This window comes from Podarcis bocagei (genome assembly GCF_964188305.1).
Source record: "Podarcis bocagei genome assembly, chromosome: 1".
Lineage (NCBI taxonomy): Eukaryota > Metazoa > Chordata > Lepidosauria > Squamata > Lacertidae > Podarcis > Podarcis bocagei.
This window is the reverse complement of record NC_138125.1, coordinates 118461095-118477830: the sequence shown is the minus strand read 5'-3', so window position 1 is coordinate 118477830 and position 16736 is coordinate 118461095. Positions and strand designations below refer to the sequence as shown.

General features: G+C 45.3%; 1 protein-coding gene across 2 annotated transcripts in view; it reads left to right on the top strand.

Annotated features, from left to right (window-relative positions):
- AGPS (alkylglycerone phosphate synthase) overlaps window positions 1-16736 on the top strand; it is an 80434-nt gene that overhangs the window by 23334 nt on the left and 40364 nt on the right. Inside the window, exon 1 of one of the 2 annotated variants that reach the window (XM_081171689.1) lies at window positions 5713-5976. The exons of the other annotated variant lie outside the window; for it this stretch is intronic. Within the exon in view, the coding sequence (XP_081027815.1) occupies window positions 5786-5976 (191 nt within the window). The 5' untranslated portion in view covers window positions 5713-5785. Of the gene's footprint in view, window positions 1-5712; window positions 5977-16736 lie in introns of those variants that run through there. 2 annotated transcript variants of the gene reach the window in all.

The window sequence follows — 16736 nt, the reverse complement described above, 5'->3', positions numbered from 1 at the left end:
TCAGGATCCGACAGGGAGGAGGTGCACCGAGTACAGCAGCGCACTCAAGCAGCGCACAGACCACAGCTGCCTCGACGAGAAGGAGGAAACTGCGCAAGCTGCGGGGAGAGTCACGAGAGGAGGACCTGCCGTTTCCGCAACGCAGAGTGCAGGCAGTGCAGAAAATCGGGACACATCGCCCGGGTGTGTCGGGCTTGGCCCACCCGACACCAGGCATCAGATGACCAATCCAAGAGCCCCAGGTTCCGGGGCCCAACGCACCAAGGCAACTTGACGGAGCTCACGGACTGCCAGGTATACCAGTTGCCCCACCCCAACGTAGAGAAAATTTATGTAGAGGTACAGATAGAGGGGGCCCCATGCCGCATGGAGCTTGACACGGGTTCAACTCTATCCATAATCTCGGCAAGGACTTTAAGGAAACTGTGTCCTACTGGGGGTCCCAAACTCAGACCGGCCCCATTCACCCTACGGGACTTCCAGAAACGTAAGGTCCCCACAATGGGGGTGGGGACCTTCAGGGTGCAATACCGAGGGCGGACGCGGCAACTGGACTTGCTCGTGGTCAAGGGCCCCTACATTAGCTTACTGGGATTGGCATGGTTTGGACCACTGGGGCTAGCTGTCACCGGGGTGAACCACACTAGCTTACAAGTGGATGTGGACGCCATATGCAAGGAATTTCCAGGGGTTTTCGATGGGAAATTGGGACAGTATACGGGGCCCCCCATTGCGCTACAGCTTGACCCCGCAGTACAACCGGTCAGGCTCAAGGCCCGCCGGGTCCCGTTCGCCTTGAAACCCTGTATAGACGAGGAATTGGACCGACTCATGGAGCAAGGAGTGCTGGAGCCGGTGCCTAATGCCCCCTGGGAAACCCCAATCGTCACTCCCGTAAAGCCTAATGGTTCGGTCCGCATCTGCGCAGACTACAAATGTACCATAAACAAGGCCCTCACGGCCCATGCATGCCCAGTGCCAGTGGTCAGCCATGTCCTTGCCACCCTGGCTGGGTCGAAAATTTTTGGCAAGCTGGACTTGGCCCAAGCATATCAACAGCTGACAGTAGATGAGGCCACAGCAGAGGCACAGACGATTGTGACGCACAGAGGAGCGTTCAGGGTAAAGCGGCTGCAATTCGGGGTCAGCGTGGCACCAGGCATATTCCAGAATCTAATGGACTCTCTCCTTAAAGGGATTCCTGGCGTCACCCCCTTCTTTGATGATGTGTTGATTGCCGGGCCCACACCAGAGGAGCTTGAGGACCGCCTCCGCACCGTTCTGCACCGTTTCCAGACGGCGGGTCTCAAGGTAAAGCGGGAAAAATGTCTACTAGGAGTGCCTCAGGTGGACTTTCTGGGATTTATGGTGGACGCAGAAGGGGTCCACCCGACTGGGGACAAGGTACGGGCCATCTGTGATGCCCCAGCGCCCAAGAGCAAGACTGAACTTCAGGCCTTCTTGGGACTATTGAACTTTTACCATTCCTTCCTTCCCCACAAGGCGGCGGTAGCGGAGCCCCTACACAGACTCCTGGACAAGCGGGCCCCTTGGGTGTGGGGCCAGCGCCAGGAGGCCGCATTCCAGGCAGTCAAGGACTTGCTTGTCTCAAACTCGGTCTTGGCACACTTTGACGAGAGGCTGCCGGTGGTGCTAGCATGCGACGCCTCACCCTATGGCATTGGTGCTGTCCTGGGGCACCAACTCCTGGATGGAAGAGAGGTACCGGTGGCGTACTTTTCCCAGACACTCAACGCAACCCAGCGGAACTACTCGCAAATCGACAAGGAGGGGCTGGCAATCGTGAAGGGAGTAAAAAAATTCCATGATTTCTTGTATGGGCGGCCCTTCACCGTGGTGACTGACCACAAGCCGTTGCTTGGCTTGTTTGCCCCCGATAAGCAGACCCCCCCAAGTGCTGTCTCCTCGCGTCCTCAGGTGGTCAATTTTCCTTGCCAGCTACCAGTATGCACTGATTCACCGCCCTGGGAAGGCGATGGGCCATGCGCCTTCATATTGCAACATCATATTTCAAAAAGGACACTTCTGCTTTGAAACTCTGATAAACCTTTTTTTTAAAAAAAACAAGAGGCTTCTAATAGCTTTGTGAGAAGTTTATATTTTGAGGAAATCTGCAGAAGACCAATGAATTCAAGACAACAAAAGAAAATCCCCAAGTAAATAAATAAGTGAAAGGCTTGAGAGAATGGATAGCCCTTGAGTCCTTTTAAGAAAAAGTTAATAAACTAACAGTGCAATCCAACTACATGTACTCAGAAATATATCCTACTGATGAGTAAAGGATTGCAGCCTACATAACCAGCCAACCATTATGAGAACAAGTACGGTAGTTATTCAAGGTAGTATGTGCCCGTCTGGATGAAAATACAAGCTTTATCTTCATCCCAAGGTGTTGGCTGTACAATTTCTTGCAATCCTCATTCAAACGAACTCTCCGCCTAATTTCACCATAAGGATTTTATTTACATCAAGTCATTGCATCACCATGTAAATATAGTTTGTGGGTATTGTTTATTGTACTTTCATGTCCATTCTGACAATCCTTCTGTGGGTTTAAGAATGTTTTCATTCAGGGAGAGGGCAATGGTTTTAATTAAGGGTTACTACATGAAAATTTCATAACACTTTGTTTAGCAAGGTAGTTAGAAGTGGAAATGAAATCTTTTAATAATAATTGTGTGTGTGTGCACGCGCTTTAATTTCTCAAGAGAGCTAGGCACACAGGTCGAACCAGAGCAAACAACGAGTGTGATACAGGCACAGCAATCCAAACTAAATCAATCCAGTATGCTTAGTGGCTGCCAACAATATTGTTGTTGTTTAGTTGTGTCCGACTCTTTGTGACCCCATGGACCAGAGCACGCCAGGCACTCCTGTCTTCCACTGCCTCCCGCAGTTTGGTCAGACTCATGTTTGTAGCTTCGAGAACACTGTCCAACCATCTCGTCCTCTGTTGCCTCCTTCTCCTTGTGCCCTCCCTCTTTCCCAACATCAGGGTCTTTTCCAGGGAATCTTCTCTTCTCATGAGGTGGCCAAACTATTGGAGCCTCAGCTTCACGATCTGTCCTTCCAGTGAGGACTCAGGGCTGATTTCATTCAGAATGGATAGGTTTGATCTTCTTGCAGTCCATGGGACTCTCAAGAGTCTCCTCCAGCACCATAATTCAAAAGCATCAATTCTTTGGCGATCAGCCTTCTTTATGGTCCAGCTTTCACTTCCATACATCACTACTGGGAAAACCATAGCTTACAATACGCTGCATCCAAATCCAGCTCAGTGTTGACTGATACTGACAACAGCCAGCAGAAAGTGCCTGAGCTCAGCAGAGGACCAAATATTTGCAGCATCTCTAATGCCACCGGACACATTGCCCACCAACTGCTTCACTCCAACCCCCACATCTCACGAGTTGTGCCAACAGCAACAATTGATCTAGTCTTGCTGCCAACACTACTGCTACTTGAGGGGGCACTCTCAGCATCAGGTGGTGGTCTGCCGCCCTCCACCAAGGGTACCGCCTTCTCCACTCTCTCTAAATAAATAAATAAATAAATACATCCCAAATTGATAACAAATCCAATCCAATCACAATACAAACAGATAAGACCAAATTACAATTCAAATTAAAGAACATTTCAGAGGGCCTTCCCACGTTCTGGATGTCTGGAGAAATTGTCTCACACATCCCTCCCCCCCCCCCCGCTTTCTTCGCTGTTGTTATGCCCGTTTCCAAATTCCGATCTTAACCTCTCAAAATATCTTCAGTCGCCGGTGCATATCTCCTCTCATATTAAAGAAATCATGATGTCCATTCGCCTGCCGGAACACAGTTTAAGACATGTTGTTGTCCATCAGTAAGAATTCTCAGCGCTGTCTCCCTCCCAAATCTGGGCTGTTGTACAAGTCTGCTTCATTTACAGGTTAAAGACGCCGTAAGCTCTCAAGTTGTTTAACAAGCTGTTATTCCAACGTTTTTTTGTAGCCCATTTCCTGGGCTGACCTTGTGGATGGGGTCCACGCCAGTTTTACCCGTGAGAATGTTTGGGGCTATTCTTTATAGTCATTAAGTCTGCTGCTGGGTTCCTGTTTGGGAGTGGAACCTAAGGAAACAGTATCAGTGGGAGCATCACTTCCTCACTGGTACGACAGCTGTTCCCCATAGTGCCCTACTTTGGAGGGCATAACCTGATTTGGAGGCACTGCTCAAAAGAATTCGAAGAAACAAGTGCAAATACATTCCCATCTTCTTAAAAAAAGCAGTGGTTTTAAAGCACTGTACTGTCTTCACTTGTCAGTACAGAGCGGAGCATCAGAGTTAGCAATGCAGACATTAATGGAGATGAGTTTATCTTGAATTTACTGCTGGAATAAACAATCACTGCTTGAAAGTGAGCCGACACTGCAGTTATCCAGAGGTTATCTTCTTTAATCTAAAGATACTGCAATTGCAACACAGAATGCTGGCAGCCAAATGCTTTTGGAAGTCAAGTATAATGACTATATTACATCCATATTGTTCCAGTTGCATAGGCAACTACCTATTACTTTCCCAGCTCAGTTTAAAGTGTTTCTTTTGACTGTTCCTCCCTTGCTTTGGATGCCAGGTTATTTAAAAGACCATGTGCACCCTTATGAGCCAGGCCCTGAAATGGGCTTGGGAGCATCTACTCTGTGGCCTGCCCTCAGGATTTTTCATCTTGGCCAGAGCAACGGGCCTTTTCAGTAGTGCTTGCACATCTTTGGAACCATGTCCTTTGTGCTTACCTTTAAACTGACCTTAAAACGCTTTTCGATTAACCTAGGATTTTATAGATGTTAGCTGCCACCATTTTTATGAAGTCAGTTTTGAATGATTTCAATGATGATTTTGATTACGTATTCTAGAAACTTAAAACATTTTTGTGTACAGCAACTGTTGACTGCAAACGGCTGTGTCCCTGAGGGGCAGCCTCTGGCTGTGGAAACAAAAGACAGTTAAATCAAGAGAAGTTGCTTCACAAATCGTTGTGAATTGATTGTCGACTGCAGCAATAAAACTGCTATCACAAAATGCCAAAGCACAGCAGATGTGGTTTCAAACTGGACGTCAAGATTCCTGTGGGGTTGGACTAGATGACCCTGGGCTCCCCCAGCTCTACAACTCTATGATTCTATGTGATATACATTGGGATCTGCCTCGCTCCATGGATCCTGCCGCCTGAGGTGGCCAACTCACTTTGCCTCATGGGTGAGCTGTCCCTGCGCCTTAATAAATTGTGCCGGCCATAAACATTCCTGGATAGCTCTTTGGTTAGAGCGGGTGCTGATTTAACACCATGGTGGCAGGTTCAATCCCTGTATGTGCCAGCTGCATATTCCTGCACTGCAGGGGGTTGGACTAGATGACCCACAGGATCCCTTCCAACTTGACAGTTCTATAATTCCACCAAGGCTGCCCAATCAGGGCGATACCTCTCGTACAGGTGAGGTTTTGCAGGAGGGTTTGACATGCCTGGGTCGCTGATGGGCCAGGCACAGGGCCAAGATTCCTACGTTAAGCAGGGGGAGGAGCCAGAAGGGGAGATGGGCGGAGCCACCGCTTGCGGGTTCCTATCGTTTTCCCGCTCTCCTAAACAGGCTTAACGGATAATGCAGGGGATAATTTGGGCGGGGGGAGGGGGCGGGGTCGCGCACGCGCGCCGCGCGGCGTGACAGCCTATAACTGCCGCGGGCCGCCGTGTTCGACCTTTCACCCTGACGCTGACGGCTCAACGCGGAAGCGCGATGGCGGCGGCAGAAGGGCCGGCAGGCGGCAAGAGCGGCGCTTCCCCGTCGGCTGCGCACCGGAGGCTGCGGATCCTCTCGGGCCACCTGAGGAGCGGGCCGCCGGAGGCGCACCTGTCCGCTGCCCAGTGCCGAGGGCGGGCGGCGCCGGCGCCGGCTCGCCCTCAGCCGAGCACCTTCCCCAAGAGGCGGTAAGCGGGTGGGGCGGCGGGGGAAGCCTGGGCGAGGGCGGCTCCTCCCCGGTGGGACGCCAGCTGAACGGGGGCTTCCCGAGACTGGGGGCAAGGCCTCGCCCCGCCGCCCCTCGCGGGAAGGGCCCGAAGCCGGTGCTTTCCTTGCAAGAAGAAGGGGACGGAGAGGCAGGGAAAAGCCGTTGCCGCTTTCCGCTATTCCTCCCTTTGGCCTCATTTAATTCGAAAAGAGAGTTTGGGGGCACACTCAAGTCTCATTTCTCCATAGCATCTGAATTAGGAGATCATATGTAGGCCCTGGGCCAGTGCCTGGGTTATTAGAAATCTAGCCGACAGGGTCTGATTGGTTGGGTCCAGAGCATGGTTAATGCTTCATTACTTGCGGGGGAATGGTCTCTGATGTCTTGAAAAAGGTAGGTGTGTGGCTTCTCCTAAAGAAACCGACTTTGAACACCTTAGACTGGAACAACTGTTGACCAGTAACAAATACACCCTTTTGGAGGATGATGGGGCAGCTGCAGTGTGGTGTAGTGGTTAAGAGCGATAGACTCGTAATCTGGGGAACTGAGTTCGCGTCTCCGCTCCTCCACATGCAGCAGCTGGGTGACCTTGGGCCAGCCACACTTCTTTGAAGTCTCTCAGCCCCCTCACCTCACAGAGTGTTTGTTGTGGGAGAGGAAGGGAAAGGAGAATGTTAGCCGCTTTGAGACTCCTGAAGGGGAGTGAAAGGCGGGATATCAAATCCAAACTCTTCTTCTTCTTCTGCAAGCCTGTTTTGAAAGCGGATTATTTAGATCTGTTCTAATCTGGGTTCAGATCTGGCCATGGGCCTGAGTTGCCCTTGGTCTTCCTAATGGATGATATTTGCAGTGGGTGGGAGAGGGGGTGTGTGAGCTTGATCCTGCTTCTTGATCTCCGGCTTTTGAGACCATCGACCATGGTATCTTCCCTGACTGGCTCAAGAATGGGAATTTGGAGCACTGTGTTACAATGATTGTGGTGCTGCTTCTGGGACTAAGGAGAGTGGGACTGGGAAAGTACTTTTCAGGCTTCTGGAGGTTGCTTTATGAAGTGCTGCAGGGCACTATCTTAACTCCATTGTTGTTCAACACCTATATGAAGCTGCCAGGAATAATCATTAGAAGTTTGGAAACAAGGTACCAGTAACATGCTGATGACAGACAGTTCTATTTCTCCATAACATTTGACTTGGGAGAGAGCATTGGAATCTGCATGAAAGCAGTGGCGAGATGGATAAGGAAATATAAGCTGCAATTGAATCCGGGCAGGAGAGCGGCACTGTGGGCGAGTGGTTCCTGTGCCTGAGAAGTTGCTATGAGCTTCTGGTGCCATGTCCAAATAAAGAACTTGTACACCTGTCCCCACTAAGGTATGAACTCTATACAGTGGTACCTCGGGTTAAGAACTTAATTCGTTCCGGAGGTCCATTCTTAACCTGAAACTGTTCGTAACCTGAGGTACCACTTTAGCTAATGGGGCCTCCCGCTGCCACCGCCACACAATTTCTGTTCTCATCCTGAAGCAAAATTCTTAACCTGAGGTACTATTTCTGGGTTAGCGGAGTCTGTAACCTGAAGCGTCTGTAACCCGAGGTACCACTGTATAAGGATACAGCTTGTGCATTATACTGCAGGGAAGACACACCCACCCACCTTCCTGTGTTGGACAAGAAACACAAAAGTTGAGAGCGCAAGTCAGTTGATGGTAATGTCCAAAGTAGCTCAGATTCAGTTCCCCCCATTTCTGTTACATGAAAGTCTTGAAGACCAAGTTAGTTAAATAGGAGTTATGGGGGGTGCGGTGGGGTAGGGTGTTTGCAGTTTATATATCTATGAACCTGTAGAGAATAAACCCATTTATGATAGCATTTATTTAACTTAACAGTGCATTTGGTATTTCATATTTCCATTATTGAAGATTATACTAATATGCCACTACAGTAGTGACATCTTGATTAGTAGCTGCTGCTTGGTTAGACCCAGAGTTCCTTGTTTGAATGCTTGAAATTTAGTATTCCTAATTAATACTTGACAGACCACCATAGAACATGAATAGGATGGGGTAGAATAGCCAGGTAGTAAAATCTCCTGTCTGTTTAAATTTTGGTGAACAAGCAGGGCAATGTGACTGAAATACTTACAAGGTTGGGTGGTAACTCTTTCCCCTACAGAATTTTCTTAATTAAAATTGCATACAGTATGCATAAGATTTCCCCGCCAGGAAATAGTGCATTTTTGTGGAGAGTTCATTGGAAAAGCAGTGCAAGGAGAGTGGTTTAACCTCCTTCCCACAGTGCCATGGCCAAGATCTGGATTGGATTCTCCTTCAGCTGCTATTTGCTGAAATTCAAAGCAGTAGAACGTCCACTTATGAATCTCAAGCATCTTGTCTTGTTTGGCTTTAAGAAACTTGTTGACTTTATCTAGATTTACTCTCAGTGCATAGTGCCAACAACTCCCTCTCCCCCGATACCTTTTCTTAAGAAATCAACCTTTTATTTAGGTAAGGATATTCAGACTATGAGGCAAATGGTTACAAAACAAAATGTGAATTACTTTGCTTGTTAAGGGAAGTTTCCTGGTGGGCAGTAGGAGTTCACGGAATGTGTCAAGAGAAGAGTAGGGTAGCTGCACTGTGAAAGGACTGGGATTAAGTGAACAGAAAAATCATACCTTAAATGACAGCAAAGCCCGGCATACAATGATGTGCATTATCATTAAGTATTATGTGTCCTGCTAAGATATTATCACATGATCTCTTTAACCCCCGCTTTGCCCCTGGCAGGAGCAGACTTGCTATCTAAAGTACAGTGGTGCCTCGCAAGACGAAATTAATCTGTTCCTCGAGTCTCTTCGTCTAGCGGTTTTTTCATCTTGCGAAGCAACCCTATTAGCGGTTTAGTGGCTATTAAAGGCTTAGCGGCTATTAAAGGATTAGCGGATTAGCGGCTAAAAGGCTATTAGTGGCTTAGCGTCTTAGAAAAGGGGGGGGGCGAAAAAAAATCAGAACACTTGCAAGACGCTTTCGTCTTGCAAAGCAAGCCCATAGGGAAAATCGTCTTGCGAAGCAGCTCAAAAACGGAAAACCCTTTTGTCTAGTGGGTTTTCCGTCTTGCGAGGCATTCGTCTTGTGGGGCACCACTGGACTACTGACTGTATCTTCAGTCATGAGAAGCCAGTTGCCCAAGAAAGATCAGCCCATAGGCAAGGAGGTCATTAGCAGTTTTTGACTCCTACTTGTTCCTATGATTAAGTAAGCTTTTGCGTGACACCCTTGATGGGCTCAGGTTGTTCCCGAGGCCGCAGGTAGTGCAGAAAGTGGTGGCCCTATGCTGCTCAAGCCCAGTATACTTGCCCTGTCTTAACCTTTATATACCCAGTAGGTTACTGCATCTTGCAGGAGCATTTCTCCTTCAAGTTCTGAAGATCTCAAAAGCTTGCTCTACAGTAACAGAGAGCTATGCCTCTTCTGTGGAGTGGCACTCCAGTTGAAATGTGACATGTACCTTCCTTATGCACTTTTTTTTGGAAACAACGACATTCTTGTTCCGATAAGTAATTCCAGCTAGATGAATAGGTTTCTGCGTAGGTGTCCATTCTGTATTTCTTGTAAATTCATCTTTCGGTAGTTTTGTGCTGTTCTGTTACTGTTTTTAATGTATTTGGGACATCACCTTGGGCATATGTGAAAGTGAGAAATAAGAACAACGTTCTTAAACACACACTTCTCTTTTTTCTGCAGCTGGAGGTTGCCTGGTGGAGAAGGAGAAACCATTGGCATTCCAAAGGGGTGGAGGGAAATTCCCAGCTGGTGGATCAGTTCCAGAACCAAGCCAACCTCTGTGGGCCATTAGACTATACCTACACTGTTGACAAGCCTATATTGCTTCCTTTTACCATCCAAAGAGGAAGCAGAGGCATATCTCTTAGTGCTGTGGTTCATAGCACTAAGATCAGTATGTCTGTTCTTAGTTCAGGAAAACCAGATCTCCATGCCTCTTATGTCTTATGATGACAGGCAACAGGTGTGTGTGATTTGCTTTTCTTCTGCTTACTTCCAACAGGGACATAAAGCAGGAAATTTCAGCAGCACCAGGCATGGCATGCAAGAGGACTGGTGTCTTCTATTACTGTGTTTCTACATTCACATGCCTCTGTCAGGGGTCCTGCTTGCTGTAACTACTGAGACCAAGAAAGTACACTGAGACTCCATAGCTGCTGGCAAGAAATGTGTTTTTGGTCCCCCATTACATGTTAGGCAAATGAGTTGTCATGCTAAGTCATACTCAAACCCATTGGAAGAAATGGTCCTAAGATAGTCATGACAGTTTTAAGTCCACTGATTTCAGTGCATCTACTCAGATTATCACATTGTTGGCAAGATCCATTCATTGACTCCCTTAATTTATACAGTGGTGCCCCGCAAGACGAATGCCTCGCAAGACGGAAAACTCGCTAGACGAAAGAGTTTTCCGTTTTGGAGGTGCTACGCAAAACGAATCTCCTATGGGCTTGCTTCTCAAGACCAAAATGTCTTGCGAGTTCCTGCGGGTTTTTTTTCCTTTCCCCCCCTTTTCCTAAGCCGCTAAGCCGCTTATCAGCTGATCCGATAAGCTGATAAGCCGCTAAAAGCCACTAATAGCGCTAATCCGCTAATCCGTCAATGGGCTTGCTTCGCAAGACGAAAAAACCGCTAGACGAAGAGAATCACAGAACGGATTCTTTTCGTCTTGCGAGGCTCCACTGTACTACAAGTGAAACTTCAGACTGAGTGTTTGGTATTTTTGAAAGTCCCTTACTTTCAAAGTCTCCCTTAAAGACTTTTTTAAAAAATGGCTGTAGATTCTGTTGCAGATCTTTAAAGACGAAAAATGTTCTGCTGCATATATTTTGTTTGGGTGATATTAGAGGTCCACTAAATTTGGATGGGCTTGGTACTCTGTTATTGTTTGTAGTAGCCAAATTTTTGATGCTGTATGGAAGCAAAGTACATATTGTCTTAGCCATGTAGTTTCACATTTCAAGCAACACATTCATCAGAGGATTAAAAATAGAAAACAATAAGATGAAATTTTTTCAGAGTTGGAGAATCTCTTAGCTGTTTGAAAAACTTTCTTCAATATGTATCAAGAGCACATTTCTTACTTCAATCATTATCAGCTACTTAATGGCATCTCCTCTTAAGCCAACTGTCAGATCATATTTCAAATGAACATTTTAACCAACAAGAGAAAGTCTCAGTAGTGATTTATAGGAGTTTCAAAAATAATTGAAGAAAGGAGGATTTGCTGGTCTTTGCCCTAGGGACTGAACTCCAGGGTTATTGTGGGGTTTGGGCAAGGTTATGTTTTTTCCATTCCCCCGTCACTTATCCACGTTCCTCAAAGATTTCTTGGGCGCACGGCAGGGAGTAATCCTTCCAGAACATTTGGAAGTTAATTCCTGTTATCTTTGTCCCTCGGATATAATAAGATACAGTAGCCATCACTAATCACCACTTAATTATCTCTGCCAAGGGTCTTGACAGAGATGACTAACCAGCCATGAGGTCTCCCCAGAAGTCCTGAAACCCACTAGATTTCTGTGGTTGTAAGTTGTTTACAGTTTAAGTTTTTGATACTGTCTTAATTGTTGTAACCTGCCCTGGGACATTGGGGAAAAGTGTGAGATGGCGGCAAAATTATTATTATTGTAAGCTGCAACCCAAGATAAAAGGGCACACCTAGCTACTTTAAAAGAATTGAGATTCACGGATGCTGTGATTACTAAGAACCAGCATGGTTTCTCAAAAACAAGTCATGCAAGACGAATCTCTTTCCTTCTCTCTCTGGATAAAGCTACAAGCCTGGTGGATCTTGGGAATGCTATGGATGTTGTGCACCTTGCTTTCAGTAAGACAAGTTCCCCATCATATTCTTGTAGAGAAGCTGGTAAAATGTGGGTTGGATGAGGTAACTCTTAGGTGGATTTATAGCTGGTTGACTGACCAATCCCAAAGAGTGCTCAATAACTGTTCCTTATCCTGGAAAAAAGTGACAAGCGGAGTGCCACAAGATTCTGTCCTGGGCCTGTTGTTGTTCAGCATCTTTATAAAGAACTTGGGTAAAGGAATTACGGGATGCTCATCACATTTGCAGATGACACCAAACTGGAGCTGCAGACAGAATCGGGATTCAATATGACCATAACAGATTGGAGAACTGGGCCCAAATTAACAAAATGAAATTCAATAGGGACAAATGTAAGGCTCTTCACTTAGACAGGAAGAACCAGCTGCACAAATATAAGATGGGGGACACCTGGCTTACTAGCAGTACATGTGAAAAGGATCTAGGGGTCTTAGTAGACACAAGCTTAACATGAGTCAAAAGTATGATGCAGCAGCAAAACAAACAAAAAAGGCTAATGCTAAACTGCATCAGCAGAAGTCTAATGTTCAGATCAAGGGAAGTAATAGTAACACTCTATTCTGCCTGGCGGGCTCTGGTCCATGGGGTCACAAAGAGTCAGACACAACTAAACAACAACAAATTCTGCCTTGGTCAGACCACACCTGGAGTACTGTGTCTAGTTCTGGACACCACAATTTAAGGACATTGACAAGCTGGAATGTGTGCAAAGGAGAGTGACGAAGATGATCAAGACTCTGCAAACCAAGACTTATGAACAGTATAAACTCTGATATATCAGTTAGGTGGCAAATGGCTCCTTAAACCATTTGGAAGTTGCCAAAACGGAATGTCTAGTTGCCATTTTGGGGCCAGGAGGCTTGAAAGTTGTATTTTTCAACACGACTTCTTGATTCTTGAAATTTGCTCTGTGCAGATAAAATATCACAAATAGAATACTACAGGATGTGTTGTTAGCATGTGAAAACAGGCAAGTTCCAAGGATACCCAGGCATGCACCTCCACATGGTGGAGGCATCAGGTGCCATTCTGGCACCCGGGCATCTTCACTTGGTCGCAAGTGGCTGATAGCCAGGTGCAACATGCCTCTGGCGAATTTCAAATGCTGCTTATGAGGAATGGTTGAGGGAATTGGGGATGTTTAGCCTGGAAGAGAGGAAATTAAACAGCCATCTTCAAGTATCTAAAGGGCTGCCACATGGAAGATGGAGCAAGATTGTTTTCTCCTGCTCTGGAGGGTAAGACCTGAACCAATGGCTGCAAGTTGACAGGGAAGAGCTTCCAACTAAACATCAGGAATGACTTTCTGATAGTAAGGGCTGTTTAACAGTGGAATGGACTCTCTTGGGAGGTTGTGAATCCCCTTCCTTGGAGGTTTTTAAGCAGAGGTTGGATGGCCATCTGTCATGGTTGCTTTAGTTCAGATTCCTGCATTGCAGGGCTTGGCCTAAATGACCCTTGAGGACCCTTGCAGCTCTGCAACTCTGATTCTTCTTCCACTACTACTACTATTACTACTACTATTATATTTCAGCCTTTGGCCTGAGCCTCCAGCACTGTTTTTTGCTAAAACTTTGAGAGATAGTGCCTTTTGCATACATATCTTAAGTACTCCGTGAGAGGTGTGAGCTTTCTTTTTCCAGGTAATCTCTGTTATATTAGGTCTAATTTGAGACAAATGAACTGTCATCTCCTTATCAACACGATGAAGCCTTTCTGTGGTGCAGTGGTTAAGAGCGGTAGACTCGTAATCTGGTGAACTGGGTTCGCTTCCCCGCTCCTCCACATGCAGCTGCTGGGTGACCTTGGGCCAGTCACACTTCTCTGAAGTCTCTCAGCCTCACCTCACAGAGTGTTTGTTGTGGGGGAGGAAGGGAAAGGAGACTATTAGCTGCTTTGAGACTCCTTCGGGTAGTGATAAAGCGGGATATCAAATCCAAACTCCTCTTCTTCTTTCTCTTTTCTGATCTTCCATATTTGTTAGAGTTGTAAATGTTTGTTCACGGCAATATACCATGGAGAGTTATAGAAGAATAGCCAATGCTCTTCAAGAGAGTTGTGGATATTGTTTCTGGTTGTATATCCAAAAAGAGTTCAGTTACATATTTCTGTGTTTCATTTTCAAATTGTGATCGCTCAAAATGTAGGCCATTTCCTCCTCCTCATTCAGTGTAAGTCCTGTATTGCAGCAATTCACAGAAGTGCCTCAGTATTTTTTGACATTAACTATTCTTCCGTTAATTTTATCACCAGACAAAGGAATTTCCATAACTTGTTATTCAGCATCCATATCAAACAAATTTTTCACAATCAAGCAACAGACAGGTTTAATCAGTTTCTCAGCTGCTGTATGTGCTTTGTCTGTTGAGCAATCAATTCAGCCAGTTGGTAAGATATAATTTGCATCTTACCTGAGACTTTACTCATTTTTCGAAATATGATCGTTGGTATTTCCACTGTTCCAACTGCCTTTCAAAATACTGAAACATTGCATTTTCGTATGCTTGGGGGCCATATTGGAATTGGAAAGCTTCTCACCACAGATCAGACACATAGATTGAGGGATATTTTCATCTTCAGTCCATGTGAATCTGAGACTTGGATAGCTATCCACATATTGTTGACTAACTTTCTTTTTTGGAGGTCTGCTTAGACCTGCTACTGGTGTTGAATTAAACTAGTCTTCTCCAGTACTCTGTTTGAATGGTGATTCTGGATCACAACTAGGATTGCTTTCAGTATCACTTGATTCTCATGCTCTCATTTAAAAAAGATATCTATCCATATTCTGCAAATAAAGAAAGTGATTTTGATACTATACAGTACACTGGAGTGTTCAAATGTTTTTTGATTATTTAATCTTCCTCCTGCACATGCCATCCTCTCCTGCTGCACCAGTGGGGTGCACCGCACCTTTTGAGAACCACTGTGTTAAGTTGTCTGTTAAGCTATGGTGTAACATCCGCATTTATGATAGTTATCAGATTCAAGTAATGATGTGGGTGGTAGACACACAATGAAATTGTGTGTCTTTTTAAATAAAGGTGGCATCAGATTTGGAATTGTTTTCATAGGTAGATGTGCTTAGATATTTTAATTGTGTGTTAATTTATCAGTGACATGTTTCCCAACCTGGGCTCATTTGGAAGGATGAAGGGATATAAATACAATAAATAAATAAGATAGTTGTGAAAATGACTTGGATTAGCAAGGAGGAAGGAAGTTCATTCAGTCTGCTGGTGTGGGTGTTTGGAATGGATGTCATTTAAATTAATTGTTTTTATGTGCTTTTAAATGTGTTTTTGAGAATTGAGGTGTTAATTATTTTAAGCTACCACCACTGTGGTGTATGCATTGCATGGGTAGGTTAGAAATTCTCAGATTAATTAATGGGAGTCAGTATTTCTCTGTCCAGAAGGCAATCCGTGATGGTTTGTTTTCGATTTAGCTGGAACTATACTGCACATACTCAATTTGAGGGGTGGAAACTTCTAAAAGCTCTCCTTATTTTATTCTTGTATTTATATATTAAGCTCAAACAATTCCATAGTATACACATCTGTCTGCCAGCGGGATGCGCTTTGCTTGAACAATGGGACTTCCCCTTCATCTCCTTCCCCTTGCAGTTCCTTTGTGTGGCTGCCCAGTCAGCTGCAGAGAGTAGAGGGAAGTTCTACATGAAACTCGATTTTACCTATGATTTAGATTTTAAAGATTGGGGGGGGGGGATATGAAGGTACTGAAAACTATTAACCTGCTCAAATAATTATCTAAAAATATATGTATCTAAAATTACAGTTGTGGTAGTTAACTAGTATTGTTCTTGAAACATGAGTTTGACCAAACTGCGGGAGGCAGTGGAAGACAGGAGTGCCTGGTGTGCTCTGGTCCACAGGGTCACGACTAAATGACTAGACAACAATCTGTTCCAATTTCCATATTTGTTTTGTATTATTTCCATTGGCTAGATTACTAATTCAACCATGCATATTTTTTTCAAACGGACAGCTTCCCACTAACACCACCAGAGTTGAAGCCAATTGTCAATTAAACCTTAGGGGACACCAGTCACACATTTTAATTTAGGAATGTGAGATTCAATGGCACGATTAATAGAGTGGGGAAATCTCTGAAAAGGATATGGTAAGAAGATGTCTTTAGATACGATGGCTTCTTGCAGCACTATTCATTCATTTATTTTCTTTTAGTATTCCTTTCAGTATTACCTTTATAGACTACCTTTCTTCCAAGGAGCTCAAGGTAGCCAATACATATTTCTCCCCCTCTCCATTTTTATCCTCACAACCACCATGTGAGGAAGCTTAGGCTGAGAGACTGTTCATTCAGTGAGTGTCCTAGCTGAGTGACCTTCGAATGCTTTGTCTGCCTGGTTCCAGTCCCACATTCTAACCGCTTCATCAGACTGGCTAGAGAGTATGAGATGTATTTGTGGTGACCCAAATTTCACTGCAGATTTTGACAAATGGGGGGGCATTCTTGATGTCAGAATGAACGGCCCCCATCATGCAAGGATGGTGCCTGACATTTCCACTATCTGGGGATCAGTGGATCTGGACTGTTTTCATACACACCAATACCCCATCCTGTAGAATTCTATCAGTTATATTTTATCTGCGCAATCAGAATGAATTTCTGGAAACAAATTGCTTTTTGTGTTTAGCCTCAGCAGAAGTCATCATTAAGGAAAAGAGGTCTGAATAGGCCAATATATATGTGGACTGTCCCTGAATCAAGTGACTTTTCTTCTTTAAGTTCTCAAAGCTCTTAATGTAGCTCACAGTTGTCATCTGAACTAGCTAGATTTTTAACT